The 21,390-nt window shown below is 40.6% G+C and overlaps 1 protein-coding gene across 6 annotated transcripts in view; it reads right to left on the bottom strand.

Moving 5' to 3' along the window:
• Positions 1-2,343: 2,343 nt before the first annotated feature.
• Positions 2,344-21,390, bottom strand: part of st3gal3b (ST3 beta-galactoside alpha-2,3-sialyltransferase 3b) — an 84,998-nt gene continuing 65,951 nt past the window's right edge. For all 6 annotated transcript variants that reach the window (XM_053487279.1, XM_053487278.1, XM_053487277.1 and 3 more), the window contains 3 exons: positions 15,279-15,425; positions 11,157-11,303; positions 2,344-9,121 (listed from right to left, as the gene is read on the bottom strand). In XM_053487279.1, the coding sequence (XP_053343254.1) occupies positions 9,032-9,121; positions 11,157-11,303; positions 15,279-15,425 (384 nt within the window). In that variant the 3' untranslated portion in view covers positions 2,344-9,031. The remainder of the gene's footprint in view (positions 9,122-11,156; positions 11,304-15,278; positions 15,426-21,390) is intronic.

The following is a 21,390-nucleotide window of genomic DNA, read 5'->3' on the forward strand; positions in this document are numbered from 1 at the left end:
TTCCAGGGAACCACAGACAAGCCTTGGAGCAACTTGCATAATCTTTTGCATTCTGATTGTATTCTTCCACACTTATACGTCATGGTTAATTACATCAAATAACTTGCATCGTCTGTCCACTTTTCACCACCATAATGACAGATCCTCAAATTAGCATGTTGCATCGGATGCTTTCGGGGCATTTAGCGTCCACGCCATTGAGAGACCGTCTGTTGAGGTGTAGGATGAAAGAAATGTCAACAATTACCCTGTCATCTAGTTTAAAAGGAACATCACTACTTAGTTAATGTGTCACAAACACGAAACAGCATATTATTCTGAACAGAAACTATTTTTAAAGTGTTTTCCAGATGTTTAGAATGAACATTGCATTTATAATTTACATGCGTTTAAATTTTTTAAAATAAAAAGCTCAGTAGTTGATAAAATGTGAATGGACCAATTACAGAACCCTGAGGTAATCCCGAAGATTAATACATACAAGAATAACAAAATCATAACATTCTAATACTCATTGTCCAATTTAAATAATATTTTAAGTGTGATTTAGGTAAAAGTCATGTACAGGCCATTTTTATCTGAAACAAACAAAAAACTAAAAGTTTGCATAAATGCTTCTTTTGCAAAGAGACATGAAACTTTTAATTCAATTCAATTCAATTTTATTTGTATAGCACTTTTAACAATTGTCATTGTCGCAAAACAGCTTTACACAATCAAAAGAATTATTTAAGTTTGTATGGAATGTAAATGTGTATAAATCAAAATGGTCAGATAGGTGCAATAGAAAGAAACCTTGAAAGGAACCAGACTTAACAGGGAACCCATCCTCGTTTGGGTGAATCGGATAGCAGGGATTGATCTGCATTCATACTGTGTGTTAGGTGGCAGGCAGTTCAGTATAACAGTTGATGTTAATTGATGTTAATATGGAGTCCAGGTAGCTTTTAGCACCCTAATAAAGAATTAGGTACAAGAGAGTCTTTCAAAAAATTTTTTTATTTTTTAAATCTTCAATTTCTTCAGAAGTTTTTATTTTTATTTTTTAATGTAGAAGTTCAGCTGATGACCCAGACTTAAACCTTTATCAGAATATGTATTTGACTTTACATGTCACAAGGACTGACGCTTGGGTTTCTATTCGTAACACCTTTAGTAAAGAGACAAACGATTTGTTTATGAAAGTGCAATAAAAATGCTCATAAAAGACTAGCAATAAACACATAATATGCTTCAGGTATGCTACAATGTTAGGAGGTTTACATGGCATGCAAGGCCTACTGTAAACACACTTGTTTTAAATGTCACCTGGGAAACAGTTTTATGCCTGGGTGCACTGGAAGTACGTCAGCTTCCATACAGATAGATATAAATCCGACGTAAAGATTTGTTAACTCAGGACCAGAACAGGCATTTAACGAGGTACTTCTCGGTTGTGATTCTCGGGAACTCTGACATCATCCCTCCAGTCTCTCCGCCCCCCTCGCTCCACCTGAGTTCACTCCATCTGTACACTTGTTTCACTGCAAACACCAGGTTCGGCAACACAAAGCCGCAGGTAAACAAGGCTTCGCTTGCGTTCCTCTTAACGAGAAAAAAAAAAAAACAACAACAAAAAAACGGTATGACAAATGTAGGGATGTTCCCCAGGGTACTATTAATAGACCAGACCAACAATGCATGCATGCAAACATGAATCGCGTCCTTGTGACGGTGCTGAATCTGTGACGATGAAATTGAAACTGATGATTTTCAGTTTTGAGGAATTAAACATGGTAGCAGTCAATTAGATATATCCCTCCTCCTACATCTGCTTAAACAAAAATAATAACAAATATTTCCATGTAAGCATCACTTGGGAATTTCTCCACTAACCATCAGCTCCTGAATACTGGCATGCAAAAAAAGAACGACTATTTTGTGGGGAAAAGATTTATCACAATTGTGGGATGAATGTGTTTTGCGACTAGCAAGAAGGGAGTCGAAAGGATCAGTATAGCAAGACCAGTGGCGTTGTGGTTAGCTATGTGGCCTCACACCTCCAGAGTCTGGATTCAATTCCAGCTTCTGGATGGAGTTTGCATGTGTTTGATGGGTTTCCTCCCACAATCCAAAAACATGCAGATTAGTCTGATTTGTGTTCCTAAATTGCCCGTAGTGTGTGAATAAGCGTGTGAATGTTGACTAGAGGTTTGAAAAAAAATGGGAATAAATTTAATGGTCACAACAGGCCCCCATGGTCCCTAGGTGGACTACAGAGGTTCCTTGATGGATGGATCTTCATGGAATTACCCTAACACCTAATTTACCACTTTACCACTAATGGACATAATAGAGAGGAAGAAAGAAGAAGAACAATGTATTTATTATGTCACATATATACATTACTGCATACAGTAAAATTCTTTCTTCACATATCCTAGCTTTATACAGCAACCAGGAGCAGAAAGGGTTAAAAGCCCGACAGTGGTCAGTAACCCAGAGCCTTAACACACTGAAAACTTGAGAACTATGCCACTCATAAGCTACAGTCAGTAATATTACAGTCACCTACAAAATAATCAATACATTTAACCTAAGTAAACCTGATAAAATCCAGCAGTGTAGACACTGGGAATGTAGTGTACACATGCTCTCCTTAGTGATTTTATTGAAACTCCAGACGGGTAAATCCAGGCACAGCACCGAAGATCAGCATGTGTCATCCAGATTTCCAGAAAGCTATCAGTCATCGGTCAAGTATGAATTAAAAAAAAAAAAAAAAAAAAAAACCACAGTGAAAGCGCAGACCGGGGCAAATGATTTAGAAATCATCAGAGCTCTCGCACAGAAGGATTTTCACAATGGGATGTGTAAAAGAAATAGTGGCTCCAGCTTGAATGGTTAAGAATTAAGAATGAGAATCAAATAACTTCTGATTGCAATCATCGCTTTTATGTTTTCTTGAGCACTGAGTCATCTTAAATTTGCTAAATTTTCTAAGGCATGATGCAGGTTTGATCCTACACGTTTGCATTTTTTTTATTTCAAGTGTTCATTACTCTACTTGTTAGGTCTTAGTAGAAGCTGAAAGGATGTACTGTATACAGAATATCCAGATGTGAACAACAGAAGAAACAATCTGCTTATACCTTTTTTTTCCCAAAGGTTCAGATGATCCTACCATTCAAATCTTCTAGTTTTGTTTTCTTTTCTAACTCTCGTAATTACCAGCATGAACCGTAAGACCAAATCCATGGTCCAGCCTTGGCTCTAGCAGGTGCTGTTGGAGAGGGAGTGGATCACTGGAGGTTTCAGGATATTTTGAAGAAATTAGTGAGAGGTAGAATATCAGGGTTGGTTTTCAAACTTTGAAATTTTACAAGTAAAATCCTCCAGTAAGGCACATGGAGCTGAGGAATTATTAAAGGGTGACTAAATATTGATTGTTGTATAGCAGTTTAAGTGCACAAATTGTTCTCATTAACTTGTCATTATTAAAAAAAATGAGAAACAATAAATTTCACTTTTATCTAAATACTTTTGGGCGATGCAGTACATTCACCCATTATACGTATGGATTAATTTAGCACAGTTGGGAGGGAAAGGGAGACCCGAAAAGACATATGGGCAGCATTGGAACTTATATACAGATAGTAGCTCGGGATCAAATCCTGGATGTCTACCGGCTTAGAACAATGTTTTTAAACCTAATCCTTGGAGAAGCCTGAAACAGGCCACATTGTTGGTATTATCCAGTTTTCTGGTGGCTGGATTGGAAAATGTGGTTTAGACTACATGAAGGTGACTAAAAGAAATTGTGGTGACGCTTGTTTGTGTGTTTACTAGCTGGTGAACATATTCAGAACCGTATATCCTTTCGACTGCTGGTTCTGGTTGCGAATCAAACAACGATGGAATCTGGTTGGCATCAACGAGTGGATGCCTTGTGTCATTTCCAAGAGAAAAACAAACATTTGTGAAAACCCAAAGTGTCGCAACATGTCACTTAAACATGCCTTAAATGTTTGACATGAAGTAAACTGTGAATTGCACTGCGGGTCGTTGTGTGTTTTAAATTATCCTGAGGAAAGAATGATATACATTTATGTTTAGAAGGAGGTGAGGTTTCAAGCTCCGGGCTATGAGAAGCTCTTCATAACAAGCAAAGGGAGAGGGCGGTGTGGACGTCTGTCAGCGCAAATAAAAACATCACCACATAACGGGAGTAACTGCACCGCAGTGGCTCGGGGTTGCATCAGTCTTCTGGTGCATGACATCCCGCCTATGAGAGACTCGAGAGAGTAGATGTGCGAGTCTCAGGAGGTTTGCGTCAGCTCTGTAAAGGCACTTTGGCAAATTTGCTAATATAATACGAGACCGAGTCCTTGTGCCAAAATAGGAAATCGTATATATCACTGGCATCTTTAATAACAGGATGGACAACAAGCCTCGGCCTTTAAAGGGATTTAGCGTTAGACGCTCTAACACATCTGCTTAAGCGACTGTCTGAGCCGAGCACAAGTCGACATTACGGTTCTTCCGGGACCACGCCGATGAAACCAGATTCTCATAAGAAATGAGAAGAGAGAATTACACTTTCACACAGATTCCCTGCAGGTAGACTGATAGAAACAGACATTCATGTCCCATTAGATTGTCTTTTGCGGTTTAAAATGTCATTCTGAATCAGATTCCTAACCTGGGGATTAAATAAGCAATGCAGCGATGATGCCAAATAGATTTCCCATATGATGTGGATTGACAGAACTATAAAAAAAAAAAATCCGCAAAACCTAAATAATTGTAGAATATTCTCATTTCGGAGAATTCCCTGCACTCTTTTGGTTAAACATGGGCTGGAGTTCATGTGAGTGGAGGATTACTCTGCAGTGGGTCTCTTTCCTATGAACTGATTCCACATAATTGTCGAAAATCCAAACTTCCTGAGGTGCTTTCTGCAGGTCAAAAGGATTGGACAGGTAATCCACTTGCAGATTTATCCTTGAACATGAGCGCACTGATCGCTTTTAAAGCAAAAATTTGTTATTAAAATCTAACATCACTCACAAATGATAGGATTTTGCTGGGAATTCAGTGAACATTAGTATTTGTGCTTTCATCCAGATGGATCTGTAAGCTAGAAACTGGTGGCAAATTCAATATAAAGCAATATACAGTGTGTTGGCAAAATGTTTAGGCCACCACAAGCCACGGGAAAAATCTTTAACCTGCCTTGGCATTGATTCTACACATCCCTGGAAGTGGAAGTGTCTTTGTTGGATAAACAGGGATGTCCATTCAAAAGATCTTTCATCATCGATTATGTTGCTCCAACATCTGCCATAGACGAGGTTAAGATGCACATAGTCTCACAAGACCAGGACAACTTTTAATCACGATTGCAGTCATTTGCAATCTCATCAAATTAGGGAGTGAGTATTCACGCCTTGTGGGTGAATGCTCTGAGGCGGGGTCAACAGGAAGAGAACACACCTATCTGGATAAAGGGGATGTGTAGGAAGAACTCTGGATTGATTTGCAGTGACCCAGAAACCGTGGCTCAACAGAGCCATCATTGTTTTCTCGAATGTCACCCATTTGTAAATAGCATATTATGAATAAGATAGCTACACTACCAGACGCCCCTTTTAACTCAAGTGTTTTCTGACACTGAAGGCGTCTAAAATACCCAATGGTCTCCCCTGAACTGTTGATATTGAGATGTATATCTGCTCCTTCTGCTCTGTAAAGCTTCATAACGGCTCTAATCTGAGGTGCTGGTTGTTAATTGGTGATTTCTGAGGCTGGTGACCCTAAATTAACTTCTCTGCAGCAGAGCTCAGTTTTGGTCTTCCTTTCCTAGGAAGATCTTCATGAGAGACAGTTTCATCATGGAGTTTAATGGGTTAACACTTGACACGATACTGTTCTTGCAAGAACTGTTTCAGAACAGCCGACCTTCATGTCTTAAAATAACTGAAAAATACCCCCCCCCCCACCCCCAAAAAAAGAAAAAAAGAATTGGAAGCGTGTCCAAACCTTTCCGGTACTTGTATGTGCAATAAGAACTGAAATACATTCTATTCAAGTTAGTCATTCATTTAAAAAATTTATTCTTGAATCAAACTGACAGCAGACAGTCCAACCGATCTGAGAGGTGAAAGGAGGAGCTGGACGGCATCATGCATGTTCTGGTTGACTCGATGATCTGACAGTTTGTTGTTTTGACTGGAAAGTCATTCAGAACGCCTTACACGACACGTACAGGTTCTCAAAAAAAATAAATAAACCAAATGAGCATAAAAAAATAAAACTAAACCCAGACTGATTAAGCACTTTCCATCCTGCTGTCGTGATGATGAAGGCGTCTACACTCCTGCTCTTATAGTGCTGCTGAGAGACATCAGGACAAACTCCAGGAAGCACTTAAAAATACTACATTACTGCATACATGTCTTTGGCATGAGATTCAGATACTCTGTATCCAGTATTACACACATCTCCAAACATAATAAATATGATTATGCTTAGCCTAGCTTGACCATTCTGTTAGATTTTGGACAACCCTACTTAGTTTAGTGTGTGTGTGTGTGTGTGTGTGTGTGTGTGTGTGTGTGTGTGTGTGTGTGTGTGTGTTTGTATGCGCATGCTAAAAATGGCTAAAATGTCCTGGATATCCTGATCAGAATTACACGGATGGTCAAACTCGGCTAAGACAAATACACTTTCAAAACATTAAAAATGGCTAACACATTTATTATGCCTCTGAAGATCCAGAAAATAAGAAAATCTCCTTGTTGACCTAGATGCTACTTTTGTTCAGCAACTAAACTTCGCTCGTATACCAAATAAATCCACTCGCTTCCAGTCATAACTTTACACTTGTTGAGATGAACCTCGCGACGTTTCCATAAATTTGTCCTCGTAATACTACTGATCACGTCCACGCCGAATCTGTAGTGTGTGCACCCTGTGGACTGACTGTAGTGTGTACACAAATAAAACACTGATTGCCAACAAATGCTAGGAATTTTTACATGTTACAGTGTGGACAAATCCTTAAACCGATTAGCTAGCTTACCAGACGGGTGAAAGTCCCGGCCTGCTCCCCAGTACCATGTTTCGGGCCGGGGAAAAAAACTAAAAGTGAAAGTGTTACAGTAGCTAGCATAATGTAATAACATATGGCGAGCTAGCTAGCTAGTTAAGTGCTTTAAAGCAGAGAAAGGAGCGAGATCTCATAGCATGTGCAACCTCGATAAAAAATCAGCAATAAAAACAAAATCAGCTATGAGCTTCGCTTCTAAAAGACACAATATGGTTTTGCCGTTTTTTTTTTTTTATCCAGGTAACTATTGACTCCAGGTAACCAAGCTATTGACTCGTCCACTACTGCGTTAGAATGTGTGTATGTTCCTGGTTTCCCCTAAAATCCTCGTTTTCTTTCTCCTGTGACGTGGAATGATCCTGGGGAGTTCCTCACTCTTTTGGTTCGCTTGCTGTGGGTTCAGGTCTGAAGCTCTGTAAAGCTGCAATGCGATAATATCTACTGTGCAAAACCAAACAAAAAAAAAATTAAAATTACGCATGGCAAAAAAAATGGCAAACTTCCTTTTTCCCCTGACTGTGATTCAGCATGTTACACACGGCCTTCAAAAACATACGGCTGAACGAATCAAATCTTAATAGAAAGGTTTAAAAATACAGATGATAAAACTTTCAAAAAGTACAAAGCTAAAATCTATTTGGAAAATAATCATCAACCTGCCAAAGCTGATTGTGTTATTAGAAAAAGTAAACATTTGTATTTTCCGGTACCTTCAGCGAGAAGCTGTTTTGTGACATCTAACATGAAAGCTGTTTGTTCGGCTGCGTTCACATTACCAGTTTAAAGTGACACCGTTCGGATTTTTGACCCTGATGTGACACAGATATGATTTTTTTCCCCCCAGGGCTGTCTGATTGATTCACTTTCGTATCTTGTCCTAGATCGGATACATATCAGATTACACAGTCATGTGACTTGAATGAGAACGGGCGGATTGGAATTTATGTGACTTTTTGCCTTTTTACCTTTTGCCTCCAAGAACAGATACAGCCGACTAACTGCTTGCCGTTCCCCAGAGTGTACCCAAGTGTGTTTTTTGCTAAAATCGTATCGGTTGTTTGAAATGAACTAATGCTTGAACGAACCTATGTCTTGTTTCAGAAACTCATTAGAGTCAGATAAACGTCACTTGTAATTTTGAATGTGAACCGTCATGGCATACAAATCCGATCTGAAAAAATCTGAACTGAGCGACATGGCTAATAATGTGAACGTAGCATTTGGGACACACACACACACACACACACACACACTAACATACACAGGCTTGGCGGCTTGCTGGGCATTATGAATCCGATGAATGAATTGTAAAGCGTGCGAGAGAGGGCACACACACAATAATTTAACTTTTTATATCAAGAAATTTTCAAATAATTAAAATAAAACCATTATAAAAAAAAATGTTGCCAAACAGTAAAAGATTAAAAATCCACTCAAATTAAAGAGGGTTTAAGTCACATAATAAATAATAATAATAATTAAAAAAAGCATCCATTCCTATTAACAGCACACTTTGCATGTCACTATATGAAGGCTGACCTCTGAGCTTGACGTGGAATGATGCAGAATGGACGAAAAAAAAAACATGACGATAAAATGATGCTAAGAAGCGATGGAATCTACACAGTGAATACATTCATGGCCTAGAGGAAAGGCGTCTCCTCGAAGAGGTACGTTTGGCACGATTGGTCCAGCTCTTGAGTCTACCTCTCGGTCTTACGTATACGTGTCTTGAGTTGAAATTCCAGGATGATTGTTGAACAGAGGAAAAGCTGGTCTCTTCAGATGTTGAGGACGGAATCCGGGTTCCTGGGGAAGCTTCCTCGCTCACAAGGCACATTTTTCATGGTAGCATTGCATCCTGCTTTTCGACTGCTACCGCAGTATGCAATTTCCCAGCATCCTTTCTCGCTCTTTGTTAAAACACCTGCTCCGGGATGATCAGATTCCTTTTGTTAAGTCTGTGATGACTTTGGCCTTCACCAGCTTCCGGAGAAATTCCTTCTCTTTGGCGATATTGTGTGTCCATGACTGTGGGACAAACAGAGACAATGTGGTTATGCTATTATCATCGGCATTAAATGAATTAATCTGCATTATCGTGGCATAGGACACATACAGTACTAGCTCCCTGCTCCGTCCCTGTTAATCATGAAGCTTCTCCATGCTTACCGTTTTAACTACACTCCCTTCCTGCTCGCTCTCTCCCTCCTCAGCTTCCCTGTCACACCGTGTGCTCCTTTGCGCTATCTGTTCTTCTGCCTTCTCATCCGCTTGTTCCTCTGCTCTCAAACATTTCTCTTATTTTTGCCTGTTTGGAGCCTCCCGTCTCTACGTTTTTATTTATTTTTTTGGAAACTAACTTCTCCACACCCTGCTTGAAGATTCTAAAATCCATTCTATTGCCCTCATCCATCCACAGATGTTTGGCCGTGAGCCACGGCATCTGACAAACAGGATGGCAGAAAAAAAAAAAGTTGGGGGCCTAGGTAAGATCTAGCGTCGTTAAAGAAAATGAACCAATAGGTCACTGTACCAGCTTTATGGGGGGCTATTGGCCAAAAAAAAAAGGAAAAATTATTGATATTAAAATTAATTTTATTATATTGGTCCTGAGTTGAATGCAATGTGAGTACAGTACCGAACAGGTCCAAATGTATTATCTTATTTTATGATGATCAAAGTGCAATAAGATGTCTCATGGGATTCATGTTCTTAAGCCAACAAAACAGTATGGTCAGTAAGAAAAGAGTTACCATGGCAACCCATTTGAAAACTGTCTTACAAATTGTTATATATTTGTATTTTATACATTTTTTAGAAAATGAGACAAATACTTTTTTACTTTTTTATTATTATTATTATTATTTTTGAGCCAGCACCCAGTCCTGGTGCAGTTTGACATCAAGCTCTTTTCAGGTCAAGGGTTTGTCCACACCAACCCCAACTAGACCACAGACCACCCAAACATCTGCACGTCTGCCATTTTCATCTCGCAAATATTTCAGTCATGATCCAGTTGCAGTGAAAACAGCTCATGATCCTTGTTAAAAATTGAGCTCCTTGGCTGGATCAGAGCCTCTGAAACCCACAGCGGTAAAGCCCAAGGACTTGACACTCACAGCTGAAATCAGAGCCTTACATTCCGGTTAGGGCCCTGGAACAAGCGTGGGAATCTGGTCTCTCGTCTGGTGCAAACTGGAGACGCGCATCAATGGCAAAGTGAGCAGGTCCAAGAACGAGGTTTTAAGCTGTGAACTGAATCAATGTGGACATCCAAATCTCCTCAGGATCTTACGGTTTTGGAGGAGAAGTCGACCAAAGGGGCTGGAATGATCTGACTTTCTTATGCATCTATAGATAGAGACTTCTCTTTTGCTGGAAGGGAGGGCAGACTCTGCAGGGGTAACTGCACTCGCAATGAGTCACTGGATAAACAAGATTTACTTAAACAGCCCGGGATCCTAACAAATGTCCCGAGGAATGCAAAGAAAAGTTCTGTTATTGTCAGGTTACTCACCCAGTGTTTGGTTAGACTTGGTAAAAAGGGACCAAATCTGACTCACAGATTGCATAATATACCTACTGAGCAATTCGCGTGCTGAATTAGCCGAGCTAGTCAGGACAGGCGAGGGATGTTGTTGTCATTTTAAATATGAATAAAATACATTAGGGATATTCTGGACTTCCGATGGGTGTTGGGGGAGTACGCTGGTACTTTCGGTGTGTTAACCACCAAATTCAACATTTTATGAGTCCTACACAGCCAAGCCAAACAATGGGATATCTGTATCAGGGCTACGGTTAAAATGTATTTATTTATTTTTTAAAGACTGCAGCAAAGATGACATAAAAAAGAAGCCGGTTTGAGTCAGCTAATTATACTGCCGCTGCACTCGTTCCATTTATTGCAAAGTTAAACAAGAGAAGGTCAGATAAAGATCTGCACTTCAAAAACCAGTGTGACCCACCTGTTCAAATACGACATGGAAATTCCACCGACCTACAGAGTCTCGCTATTCACATGCAGCTGAAACCTGTAGGGAAAAAAACTAAAAAGTCTTACGTCTTTGATGGCAGACATTTTGACTCCCTCGTAGTAGTGCAAGGGTGCGTGAGGGGTGTTGAGGTCATAGCCAAATCCAGCAACAGCAATCTCGTCACAGTTATGCAGCGCCATTGTTATAGCAACGGTACCAAGTGTTGGGATGTTCTGCAGAAACAGGCGAGAAATAAATGTCTAAACAGATCTACAATAGGAAGATGGTCAGGAGTCGTGTAGTCTCTAAAACCTGAGTACTGTCTAATAGCTTTTCTGCATGTGGCTTGAGTTACTTAAAAGATCAAGATGAATGAATTAAAAGCACTTCTTGGCTGTGATGTGGGACAAAAAAATACCTGATTCTTTATCAAAAGCCTGGCTGACAACAGACCAGTTTTTATTTTTTTTTATCAACCCTGTAGTTCTTACACAAATCATTAATCTAAAGTAGAAACTGTAGCATGCAGATGTACGTGATATTAAATGGATAGTAGTTAGATTTTTTCCCCCAAGTCTGTCTCAGATTAAAACTGATGTGCATACACAGGACTGACCAAAAGTATCTTAGGCACATTTGAAGAGGAAGTATGCATTTAGCATACAAATAAATAAATAAAGCCTAGAAAACTTTAATTAACAAAGCAGTCAGGATTGGGTGTGACAACGTTATGCGGACCTATTAGTCTCAGGTACAATTTATGCAGTTTTTTAAGGAAATTAGACACCAAGTTTTACTGAGCAACCTGCAGAACCACACATGGTTCTTCTGAGCACTTGCACCATCACACTTCATTTTGACGTGCAAAACCCAGCAGGTTCCATTTGTTTTTTCGTCTGTGGTCGTTTATATACAGTAATGTGCTGCTTTCTTCACTAGCGTACAAGTATCCTGTTTTTGTTTTTTTGTTATGGAATACTGCAATACTGTATATACAGGTTTATAGGTTTGTTACATGGGACACGAGTATGACGTACAGTAAGTAAACGTGGTTAAAAACGCATTGCAAAGTTCAGCAGAAATTCAATCGAGTTGGTATGGCTGACCAGAACTCACCATAAGGCAGTTTCCAGGAGAAGAAGAGATTTACATTTGTACTGTAATGTTGAACTCGATGTAGCGCAGTGGGACTGGGTTAAGAGGTCTCAGCTGAACTTTGGGATGCACTATTGCACAGGATGAGGGTTGTTGAATTTGGCCCCAATTACTTCCATTGTACTCCAGGTGACAAACTTCACAGTCAGTGTGCAGAGCAGGAACATTTATAACGACAAGGCTTATTGTAATTTAATTATATTGACTTCAATTTTAATTTATTAGTCTTGAAAAAAAATCGCCAATACCATTAAACATTTTTGGAAAGTGTTATATTTGACACATTTTTGTATTTGAATCTCTTTTTTTGGTCAAAATGTACCATTATCACTGGCTTCCCTAAACACTAAGGTTTGTTGAGGTTAACACGACACGTGTAATGTTGGTGAAGTTGAGCATGCAGTAATAGCTTTTAATTTTCTACACTAGTGAATTCAGAACATCGTACATTTTAAGCAACACAGCAGCAAAAGGAAGGGGCAGGGCTTCCAGGCGTTTAAGTTAATAGTTCCAAACACCCCTGCAACTGTCAATCATTCCAGATTCACGTTAATTGGTTTTGTTAGGTGAAAAAATAAAGTCTGTACTTTTTGCATGAGAACTCTGAGTTCTTCGCAAAATGTGTAAAAGGTTAGCAGTTACAAATAAGAGTACAAAGCTAGGCGCTTTGGAAAATTTATGATTAGCAATAAAACACTGGGTAGAGTTTGCAGTGAACTGGTTGGAGCTGCACAGAAGTTTGGTTTCTACCCTTCCCCTTTCTCTTGTCGTGAGCTGGCTGGCTGGTCGAGTGCATGTGAGGGAACCTGGTTTTGTTCAGGCCAGAGATTGTTAACTCGTCTTGAGCTGCCCCCCTGCCCATGACACGCCAATTTTCAGAAGGCAGACCTCCACTTCCTCGACTCCCAGGGGTGAGTAACCATTCAAAATCATTAGCCTGCAACAGCCCGGGGTACGATTTGCACAAGCCCACACATATACACAATCAGGGGTAAGGTTTGGGCAGCGTGCCCACCCCCAACAGGTGAGTGAACGGAGGACTTGCAGAGGGGGAAGGATGTGTCCAAGTGTGTCCCGCCTTGATCAGTGCCGTATGGGACAGCTTCCCTCCTACCCACAAACACACCCTGAGGGGCCTGGCGAGGCAGCTCCACATGCTCTGCACATGTTTCTGCAGTTCAAAGAGGGTGCGGATCTTCACGAGGTGGTCAATTTCAATACTTTCCAATCCAGTCTTTGGACATTCCAGACAGAGCTGACGGCTGACAGCTTTATCAAGCGGCTCTCAGGGTGTTTCAAGAAACCAACCGGGTCGGCTTTCAGAAATGGAAGTCTCATTTCCTGAATTGGTGGGCCCTGTCCTCTCGATTTCGTAGCCAAGCTTTGTCTTTGAGACTTGATGCATGTAACTCACACTTCTTTAATGACTGCCGGGTTGGGCTGCCACCTTGGACCGCCTCTGAAGAGTGAACTATGTATAATACTATGTACTATATCTAATCAATGCATGTGTTTGCAATGCATTGCGGAGTCTTGCGGAGGGCAGACAGATGACTCAACCAGATGACTTGCACAATAGCGGGCATTTTCTAACTAAATACAGTATCCATGGTGCATATGACTTGCGGAATGGCAGAGAAGGCTATAAAGTATAAGACGTAAAATAGGATTGCTGTGCCTGCTTTATCGATGATATCTCAATGAAGTGGCCGGGTCAGTATTCAGGTCAGGCTTTTAATAAAAATAACCCAGACATCTATTGTTTTTTATCCATGCTCTTGAAGTACAAAGCATAAAACAAGCATTGAATAACCTGGGCTGCTTTGGAGGCAGTTTCTGAGCTTCAGTTGTTCCTATCTGGAGGATTAACCATGCTGTGTTTGACCTGGTGTCACCTTCGAGGTAATTACAATCCATTTGAGGGAACATGTGCCCAAGGCTTCCTGTGACCCCCATTTCCATAAAATTGGCTTTATGGGGCACACTGACATTTTGGTTCAAAAAGGACAAACCCACCCAACTGGACCCTCAACGGTGCTGACAGTTTCAGGAAAGACGAGTTCTCCTCCAAAACCTAGGGTCAGTATCTTCTTTTAAATTAAAGAATCAATATAATTTTGGAATGATTGAACATGAAGTCCATTATTATTATTTTTTAATTAACACAAGATAGAGGGAAATGCTTCCTTCCAAACTTTTAACTTTAAAGGTTGCCTTATATGCAAATTATATACACCTTTTTAGCAATTTTTGGACATTCAGATGGGTCTGTAATGTGCATGTACAAACTAAACGGTGGAAAAACTTTGCCTTTGTTTTTAATCTTAATATGTTTTTGGCCCTGATGTGATCTCATGGAAGAGAAGCCTCTCCCCCAGCTTGTTGCATGTTTCTCTAGAGGGATGTGGCTCAGCAGGAGGCACTAATGAATTAAATTAGTCTGATATATGAAAAAACTTGTGTTAACTTGTACAACTTTTAAATATAAGACCTTTAACTTACAAGCCTACTTTAGTTACACATGAAAAAAAGTATTCACGGTAATGTTTTAGGGTCTAAATATGCAAAATCATGTAGAGGGGCTTAATCTGAGGATTCTATTCAATTCAATTCAATTTTATTTGTATAGCGCTTTTAGCAATTTTCATTGCCGCAAAGCAGCTTTACATAGTCAAAAGAATTATTTATGTTTGTATGAAATGTGAATTTGTATGAATCAAAATGGTCAGTTTGTCCCTGGTGAGCAAGCCGAGGGCGACAGTGGCAAGGAAAAACTCCCTGAGATGGTAATAGGAAGAAACCTTGAGAGGAACCAGACTCAACAGGGAACCCATCCTCATTTGGGTGAAACAGAAAGCAGTAAATGATCTGCATTAATACAGTGTGTAGGGTGGGAGGCAGTTCAGCTATAATAGCTGATGTTAATTCTCTCTTGACCATTAAGCAGGATTTGTAAGATTTTAAGGCCAGGTATTTAATAATCCTTTTTATAATATATTACAATTTTCTTTTTTTGGGGCTCTGCTTCACATCACAATCAGAGTGGCACTTACCCCTTTACCCATGACGCCGTTGTTCAGTGGCAGGCCAATGAATTGGAAGGCAGCCTCCTGGATGAAGTAAGGGTTGAGAATTCTTATTTTAGAAGGTTCCCGGGGCACCTTTACCGGCACAGACTTCCAAAAGCCATCGATACCTTTCTGAAAAGCCAGACACAGAAATACTTTAGTATTTAGTCAGGTTTCTATTAAGACTGACACAAGTGCTGAATACAAAATGAGTCAAATTAACACCTTTTTCATCACCTTTTTGTTTGACATGATAATTATTAAAATTAGCTTTTTTTCATGAAGGGTTCAATCCGTGAACATGCTTCCATACACATGAGAAAAGATGTCAAACATGCCATCACTGCATACTGAGCGCACAAGGACGTGACCGGAGGCCGGTCACAGGGACGGATTTCATTAAAAGTGAGGCAGCACATCCATGTTGGACAGGCCCACAGGAAACAGACGAATGAGATCCTGACCTCCACGGATGTTCGAGGATCTGCAGGAGCCCCCAGGTTGATACCAATTACTCAGGAGACTGGCCAAGTGGCGCAGCTGAGCAATTATTCAATCGGCAGCCTCGCATTGAGATCATCAAGCATTAGTGCTGCGAACGCCGGGCTCGGCGAAAGCTGCAACAGAGCTGCTGGCTGAGTGCCAGCTGGGTCATCCGATTTAATGGAAGTCACCTGTTCAAATAAAGAGACACTGCCTTTGATATTGTCAAATAATAGGAGCGGCTATTGAGCGCGGAAAATGGCATTGAACAAAAAAAAAAAAAAAAAAAACGCCCCAGTGCAAGCCGCATCAAGAACACGTTGTCGCTTCTGTCAACAAGGGGGGGAGGGGGGAGGGGTTTGGCTTAACATAAAGTCTGTGGAATGCTGCAACATCAAACAGGTGTAAGAGCATAAGCAGGGATGAAAAAACACCTTGCATAATAAATGGCAAAGCCAGCAGATGATTTTAAGCGTCGCCTGTACAGAAATCCACAGCCATCATGGCAGGTATGCATGCTATTTTTATGGACTTAATTCTTTCTCGCTGTCTGGGATCTTCCTCTGCATAATGCTGAACACATAGGCCTCTGATGGCATCTGTGACGTGACCCCAGAGGCCTTTGGTATAAAGTAAGAGACAGATTGTCTTAAGACGGATCACACACAATGTCACAGATCGATTCCTTTACAATCACTCAGACATGACGGTGTTCCTCTGGGAGCTAATTGTACATTCCGTGTTAAAGGATGGGCCATGCTAACAGATAGAGAGTCTGATGGGAAAAAGATGCTTCTTCTTTTTCTACTACTTCTACTAATACCAATAAGTATATCCTTATACCAGATACAACAAACCAACCAAATGTACTTCTGATCCAACGAAGCAACAACACAGATGTTTTACAATTACACAGAAACCACAAAACAGCTACACCTCCCCCTGTCAATGGTGCACAGATCCCAAATAAAATGATCAACATAGAAGGAAGTCATGTACAGTATTAATATTTAGTCCAAGTAGCTGGAACTGCCCACTCTCTCAGCAGTACTCCATTTGTCATGTTGAAATACTTCGACTTCCTCTCTGACAGTTATTTTCATTTGGACTTTGGTCAGAGTCTGGTTCGTGTTACGTCCCCAGCAAAGTTAAACACGGCAATTCTAAACATAGTGCTGTTGTTGAAGTCCTCTCCTGGTCTTGCCTGGCTCTAGTCCAAACACACATCTTACCAGCATTCCTCAAGGGAACAACAGCCGGCCAAGTGACTGGAGAAAGTAGGAGCATGAGAGAGGCTCTGACTGATCACCGCACCTCCCTTAATCACAGTTCTTCTGCGGTGCAGGGTTCGCTAACGGCCAATTTTGTCATCAAAACGAGGGTAACCGATCCTTCCAATAAAGCAGCAGGTGAGAGAGAGAGTGTGCTTACCGTCTTGGTGTGTAATTTAAGCATGCCCTTAACAAGCTTCCAGCATGGCCGCCAAGTGTTAAATCACCCCATAAAAATCAGAGGCCTCATCGTCAACCTTCTCCTCGCTGAGAACAAGCCATCAGGGAAACACTCGACATAAGTACACATTTACACAGGGGGGGGGGGGGATTTCTAGCCCACACATGATATAGACAAGCTTGGATAGCTGATCTCCTTTTTATATTTTATAAAGTACATGGGTAAAATATAAAAATAATCTGTTGTAGAAAATATCTGAATAGTCTGTGCACTGTGGTCTGAACTCTTGAGTTAAATATATTTGAGGCTCACCCATGCCCACGGGGACCCCTAAAGGCCATCTGGTCCAATCCCACAAAAAAGCCAAAGAGGCACAAATCTCCTAAAAAGTCCATTTTGGCCAAACAGAAAGGCATCAGAACACCCAGTGCATCAACGCCTACTGCCTACTCTCCACATCCCAGTCTGGTCAAGCACCCATTTGATTCACCAGACAAACAAGTCCGATGCAGGGAATCTACAGCACCCAAAGGGTCTTTTGCCAATATCCTGGTGCCAGACACCACATCACTCCCCCACAGCCCCTGTCGAGCCATCAGAGCCGCCCTGGTGGCACAAGGGGAACCCAAAACATGGTTTTAATGTTAATGTCATGGCAAAGACTTATATAAACCCATTTAATTAGTAAGGAGAGGTATAACGTACTGTTAACAGTATGAGCTGCCTTGTTGTACTTGGCTTGAGAATACTGAGTGTAGCTTCAGGCTGTGGGAAGTGTCTCTCACTGGGCTAATTCTTCACATCCAGTCCTCGAGCGATTTCAGCCGTCATGTGTGATTGCTCTTCTTGGCTTTTAAACACTTAAATTTGTCAAGTACATGTGTATGCAAACAACTTAATGTTTCATCTCCAAGCTAAAGCCACAGCAAAGCCCTATTCACACAGGGACAAGCTTTCCAAGTTTGGACGAATCACTTTAGGATGATTATATTATATATATATATATATATATATATATATATATATATATATAGCATGCCACTGAAATCTGGTGCTTGATAAGATGCTTAATCCCCAAATAGGTGCGAGCCCCAAGAAAGAAAACATTTCATGCCATTTACGATAACATGGCTGTTTATTAGCATGTCCCTACTGGAAAAGAAATAGAAAAAAAGTTTCCCATGTACTATTTTTATGTTTCATACACAGAGCATGTAACGTGTACAAAGCCAAAGTGTGAGCTTTAATCAGAGATCTTAAACACAGACCTTCCTCAAGTACTAAACACTTGTACTTTATTACTAAATGCTGAAAAGTAAATGGTAGGAGATTATGGCAACGCAATGCAATCAATCTGGGTTGAAAAAGAAAGAAAACCAAAAGAGCAAAGACATTGTTCAGTCACGGCTATACAAAGAACCCTGAGATAAGTGAGCGATCAACTGAAGACTAAACAACAGGACAAGAAGTTTTTTGAAACTTTGTTCAGCAGTCTGCAAGCAATTGGAAAGTAATACAGTTTCTGGTATTATTGAATTTGCATTGGATTAAAGATGACTAGCAGGTTACAAACAAGGCTATCACAGCCCTCTTATAAACAGGACTCTCATTTCCGAGAAGACAATTGGACAAACGTTTGCTTGGTTTCTCGACCAGATGTCTGGTCATGCAGAAGAAAGTACAGATTTAAAATACCGCCAGTGTGTAAAGGGTTCTCCTGAGGGTCTTTCCAAGGACTATTTTAATGACAAAAATACACCAGGTTTAACAAGTTTCCTACACGATCTCAAATCCGTTTCGAGAACACAAAAAGGCTGAACAATTCTGGCTTTGAACCCATACCAAAGCCAGAAGCATTGGGCCTCATCTTCTAAACAATTTAACCTCATTTGTGGTGCTTTAAGGGGAGGGTAATGGGGTGGGTGGGTGTTGTCACCTCACAGCTACAGGGTTCCTGGTTCAACACTAAGCTTGGATTACTGCCTGTGCAAAGTTTCACATGTTCTTCTCAAGTCAGTATGGGTTTCTTCTTGGTTCTTCAGGGTTCCTCTGACCTGAAGCACTTATGAGTCATTGAAAGTGACGGAGTCAGGTTGGGTACTTTCCATAACAAGTTAGTTTTAAAGTAATAAAGCTAAGAAAAGTGAATTTGAGAAGGTAATTGCTTTGTCTAGGGTACCCCTGGAATGTTTGAGACTTTTTAGGACTTCCAGCACCCAGATGCTGATCTGTAATCCATTTTACAGGTGAGCCCATGTATTTAGAAGTAGACTACATAAAAGAAAGGCTGCCTTCTACTTAATTTCTACAGGAATGTAAATCAACAAGAATGACAAGGAGGCGAGGTCCTATGCAGACAGTAAAGAATTGGCTTCGGTCTCCTGTGGAAAAACCCTCTCTAGTAGATGCAGGCAGAGCTCAAGCACAGCGCCGCTTTTTGTCGGCTTCCTGTTTATCTTTAGTGTTACAGTTAAAGGGTCAATAAACCTGGAAGGTACTCCGTTAAAGCGAAATAAGGAGCTTTTATGGTAGATGCTCTAGTCGAATGAACCGCTTTGCAAATCTGCAAACAAGAGGCCAAGTCATGCCGAGGGACAGATGTGGTCCTGCAGGCAGGGTCGCCATGCCCAGCACATGGGTAGATAGCAACCATCTTTAATTGAAATCTATGTGCAACATAATAGAATACATGCATGTGTCCTTGAATTTTGCTATGGTTTATGCACATGCTAAGGTTCGGGTCCAAGGATCCATGGAATAAATGCTCGACGCGGTTGAAGTCATGTGTAGGAGAGCTCTCATCCGAAGCAAGTTATGATCATGAAGCTGAGATCCCGCTTCTTGTTACAGAGTACAAAGTTTGACATTACATGAAATACTCTGATGGCTTTCCTTTTGTTCAAAAGAATCCCAGGAATTCCAGTTCTTTCTGTTGTGACTTTGACATCTTTTTGATTTCCCATGTCTTCATGGGTGGGAAACCTGTGACTCTGAACATGTGATACAGTGGAAGTAGGCTTGGAGAATGAACCTCAGGGGCATGAGGCATTCCCAGTATGTAAGCTGAACTTTGTTGTCGGGCCGAACACGATTAACCATGGATGCTCATTGTACTGATTTTATAATGGTGCTCGTTTTAGATGAAAGGATTTAAAAGGTCAGATAATATGTTCCATTTGAATGGCGTTAGGATAACCTCAATGTAAAGGATTCAGCAGGAGTTTGGAGAACATCCGAGATGCTGAAATCCTGAGATCCTGACATCTATAAAAAATAAGGGCGTTATTATACCGTTGCTCAAGAAGAAAAATATAACTAAAAGCTATGATGTTCCACTGCATTCCTCGCCTGTGCTGCATCGTCAGGAAGCTTTGAGAGTCACCTTTTCTGGTGATGTGAGAGTAAACAGGGCCATGCTTTCTCTCGGCATGAATAGAAAGAAGGTCTGGCATAAACAACAACACAGAAAAGATTTACTCCAAAGAATCTATTTGAGAAATAATGTTTAATAAAAAAATTAAGAAACAAAACGGGAAGAAAGATATAATAAATGACACAAGGTCAGATGAGGAAGATGAATGAAGCTTGTTGCTCCTGAAAGACCTGTACATTCCTTAAGAGCCCTGGAACTTTTTACTCCAGTTTACTGTAATCACGGCGAGTTTAATCGATTTCTAATGACAACAATAGGATGCCAGAGAGGCGTATGAGGAGAACCCGTAACAGAGCTATGCTCATTCTGGGTGGTACTGATTAAGAGAACATAAAAGAAAATGCAAGAAATGCAAAGGAGGGGGGGAAAAAGCCCTTTGAAATGCCATGATTACTGACCAGAACCTCAAAGTCTTCCCTGCTCTTGCCATCTGCAAGAGTGTAATCAGAAGTCCAGTTTTCTTTTTTAAATTAAATTTTTATAAGAAAGTCTGCGAGGCCAACAGACAGTTCAGGTTAGTAACACAGACAGACATGTTCCAGTAGTGCAGTGCTGAACGGACCAACGATCGCGGTCATGGTTATCTTGATTTCAAGATTTTAAATATGAACTTATGGCTGCCATTTCAGTAAAATATCAAAGAATATTAGTAGTCCAGATGGGAGTGGAGGTTTAACAGTTTGCATCCATGAAACACTTTGCTGCACATGCCGAAAAACACGGCATTAA

The sequence above is a fragment of the Clarias gariepinus genome, chromosome 25 (genome assembly GCF_024256425.1).
Source record: "Clarias gariepinus isolate MV-2021 ecotype Netherlands chromosome 25, CGAR_prim_01v2, whole genome shotgun sequence".
NCBI lineage: Eukaryota > Metazoa > Chordata > Actinopteri > Siluriformes > Clariidae > Clarias > Clarias gariepinus.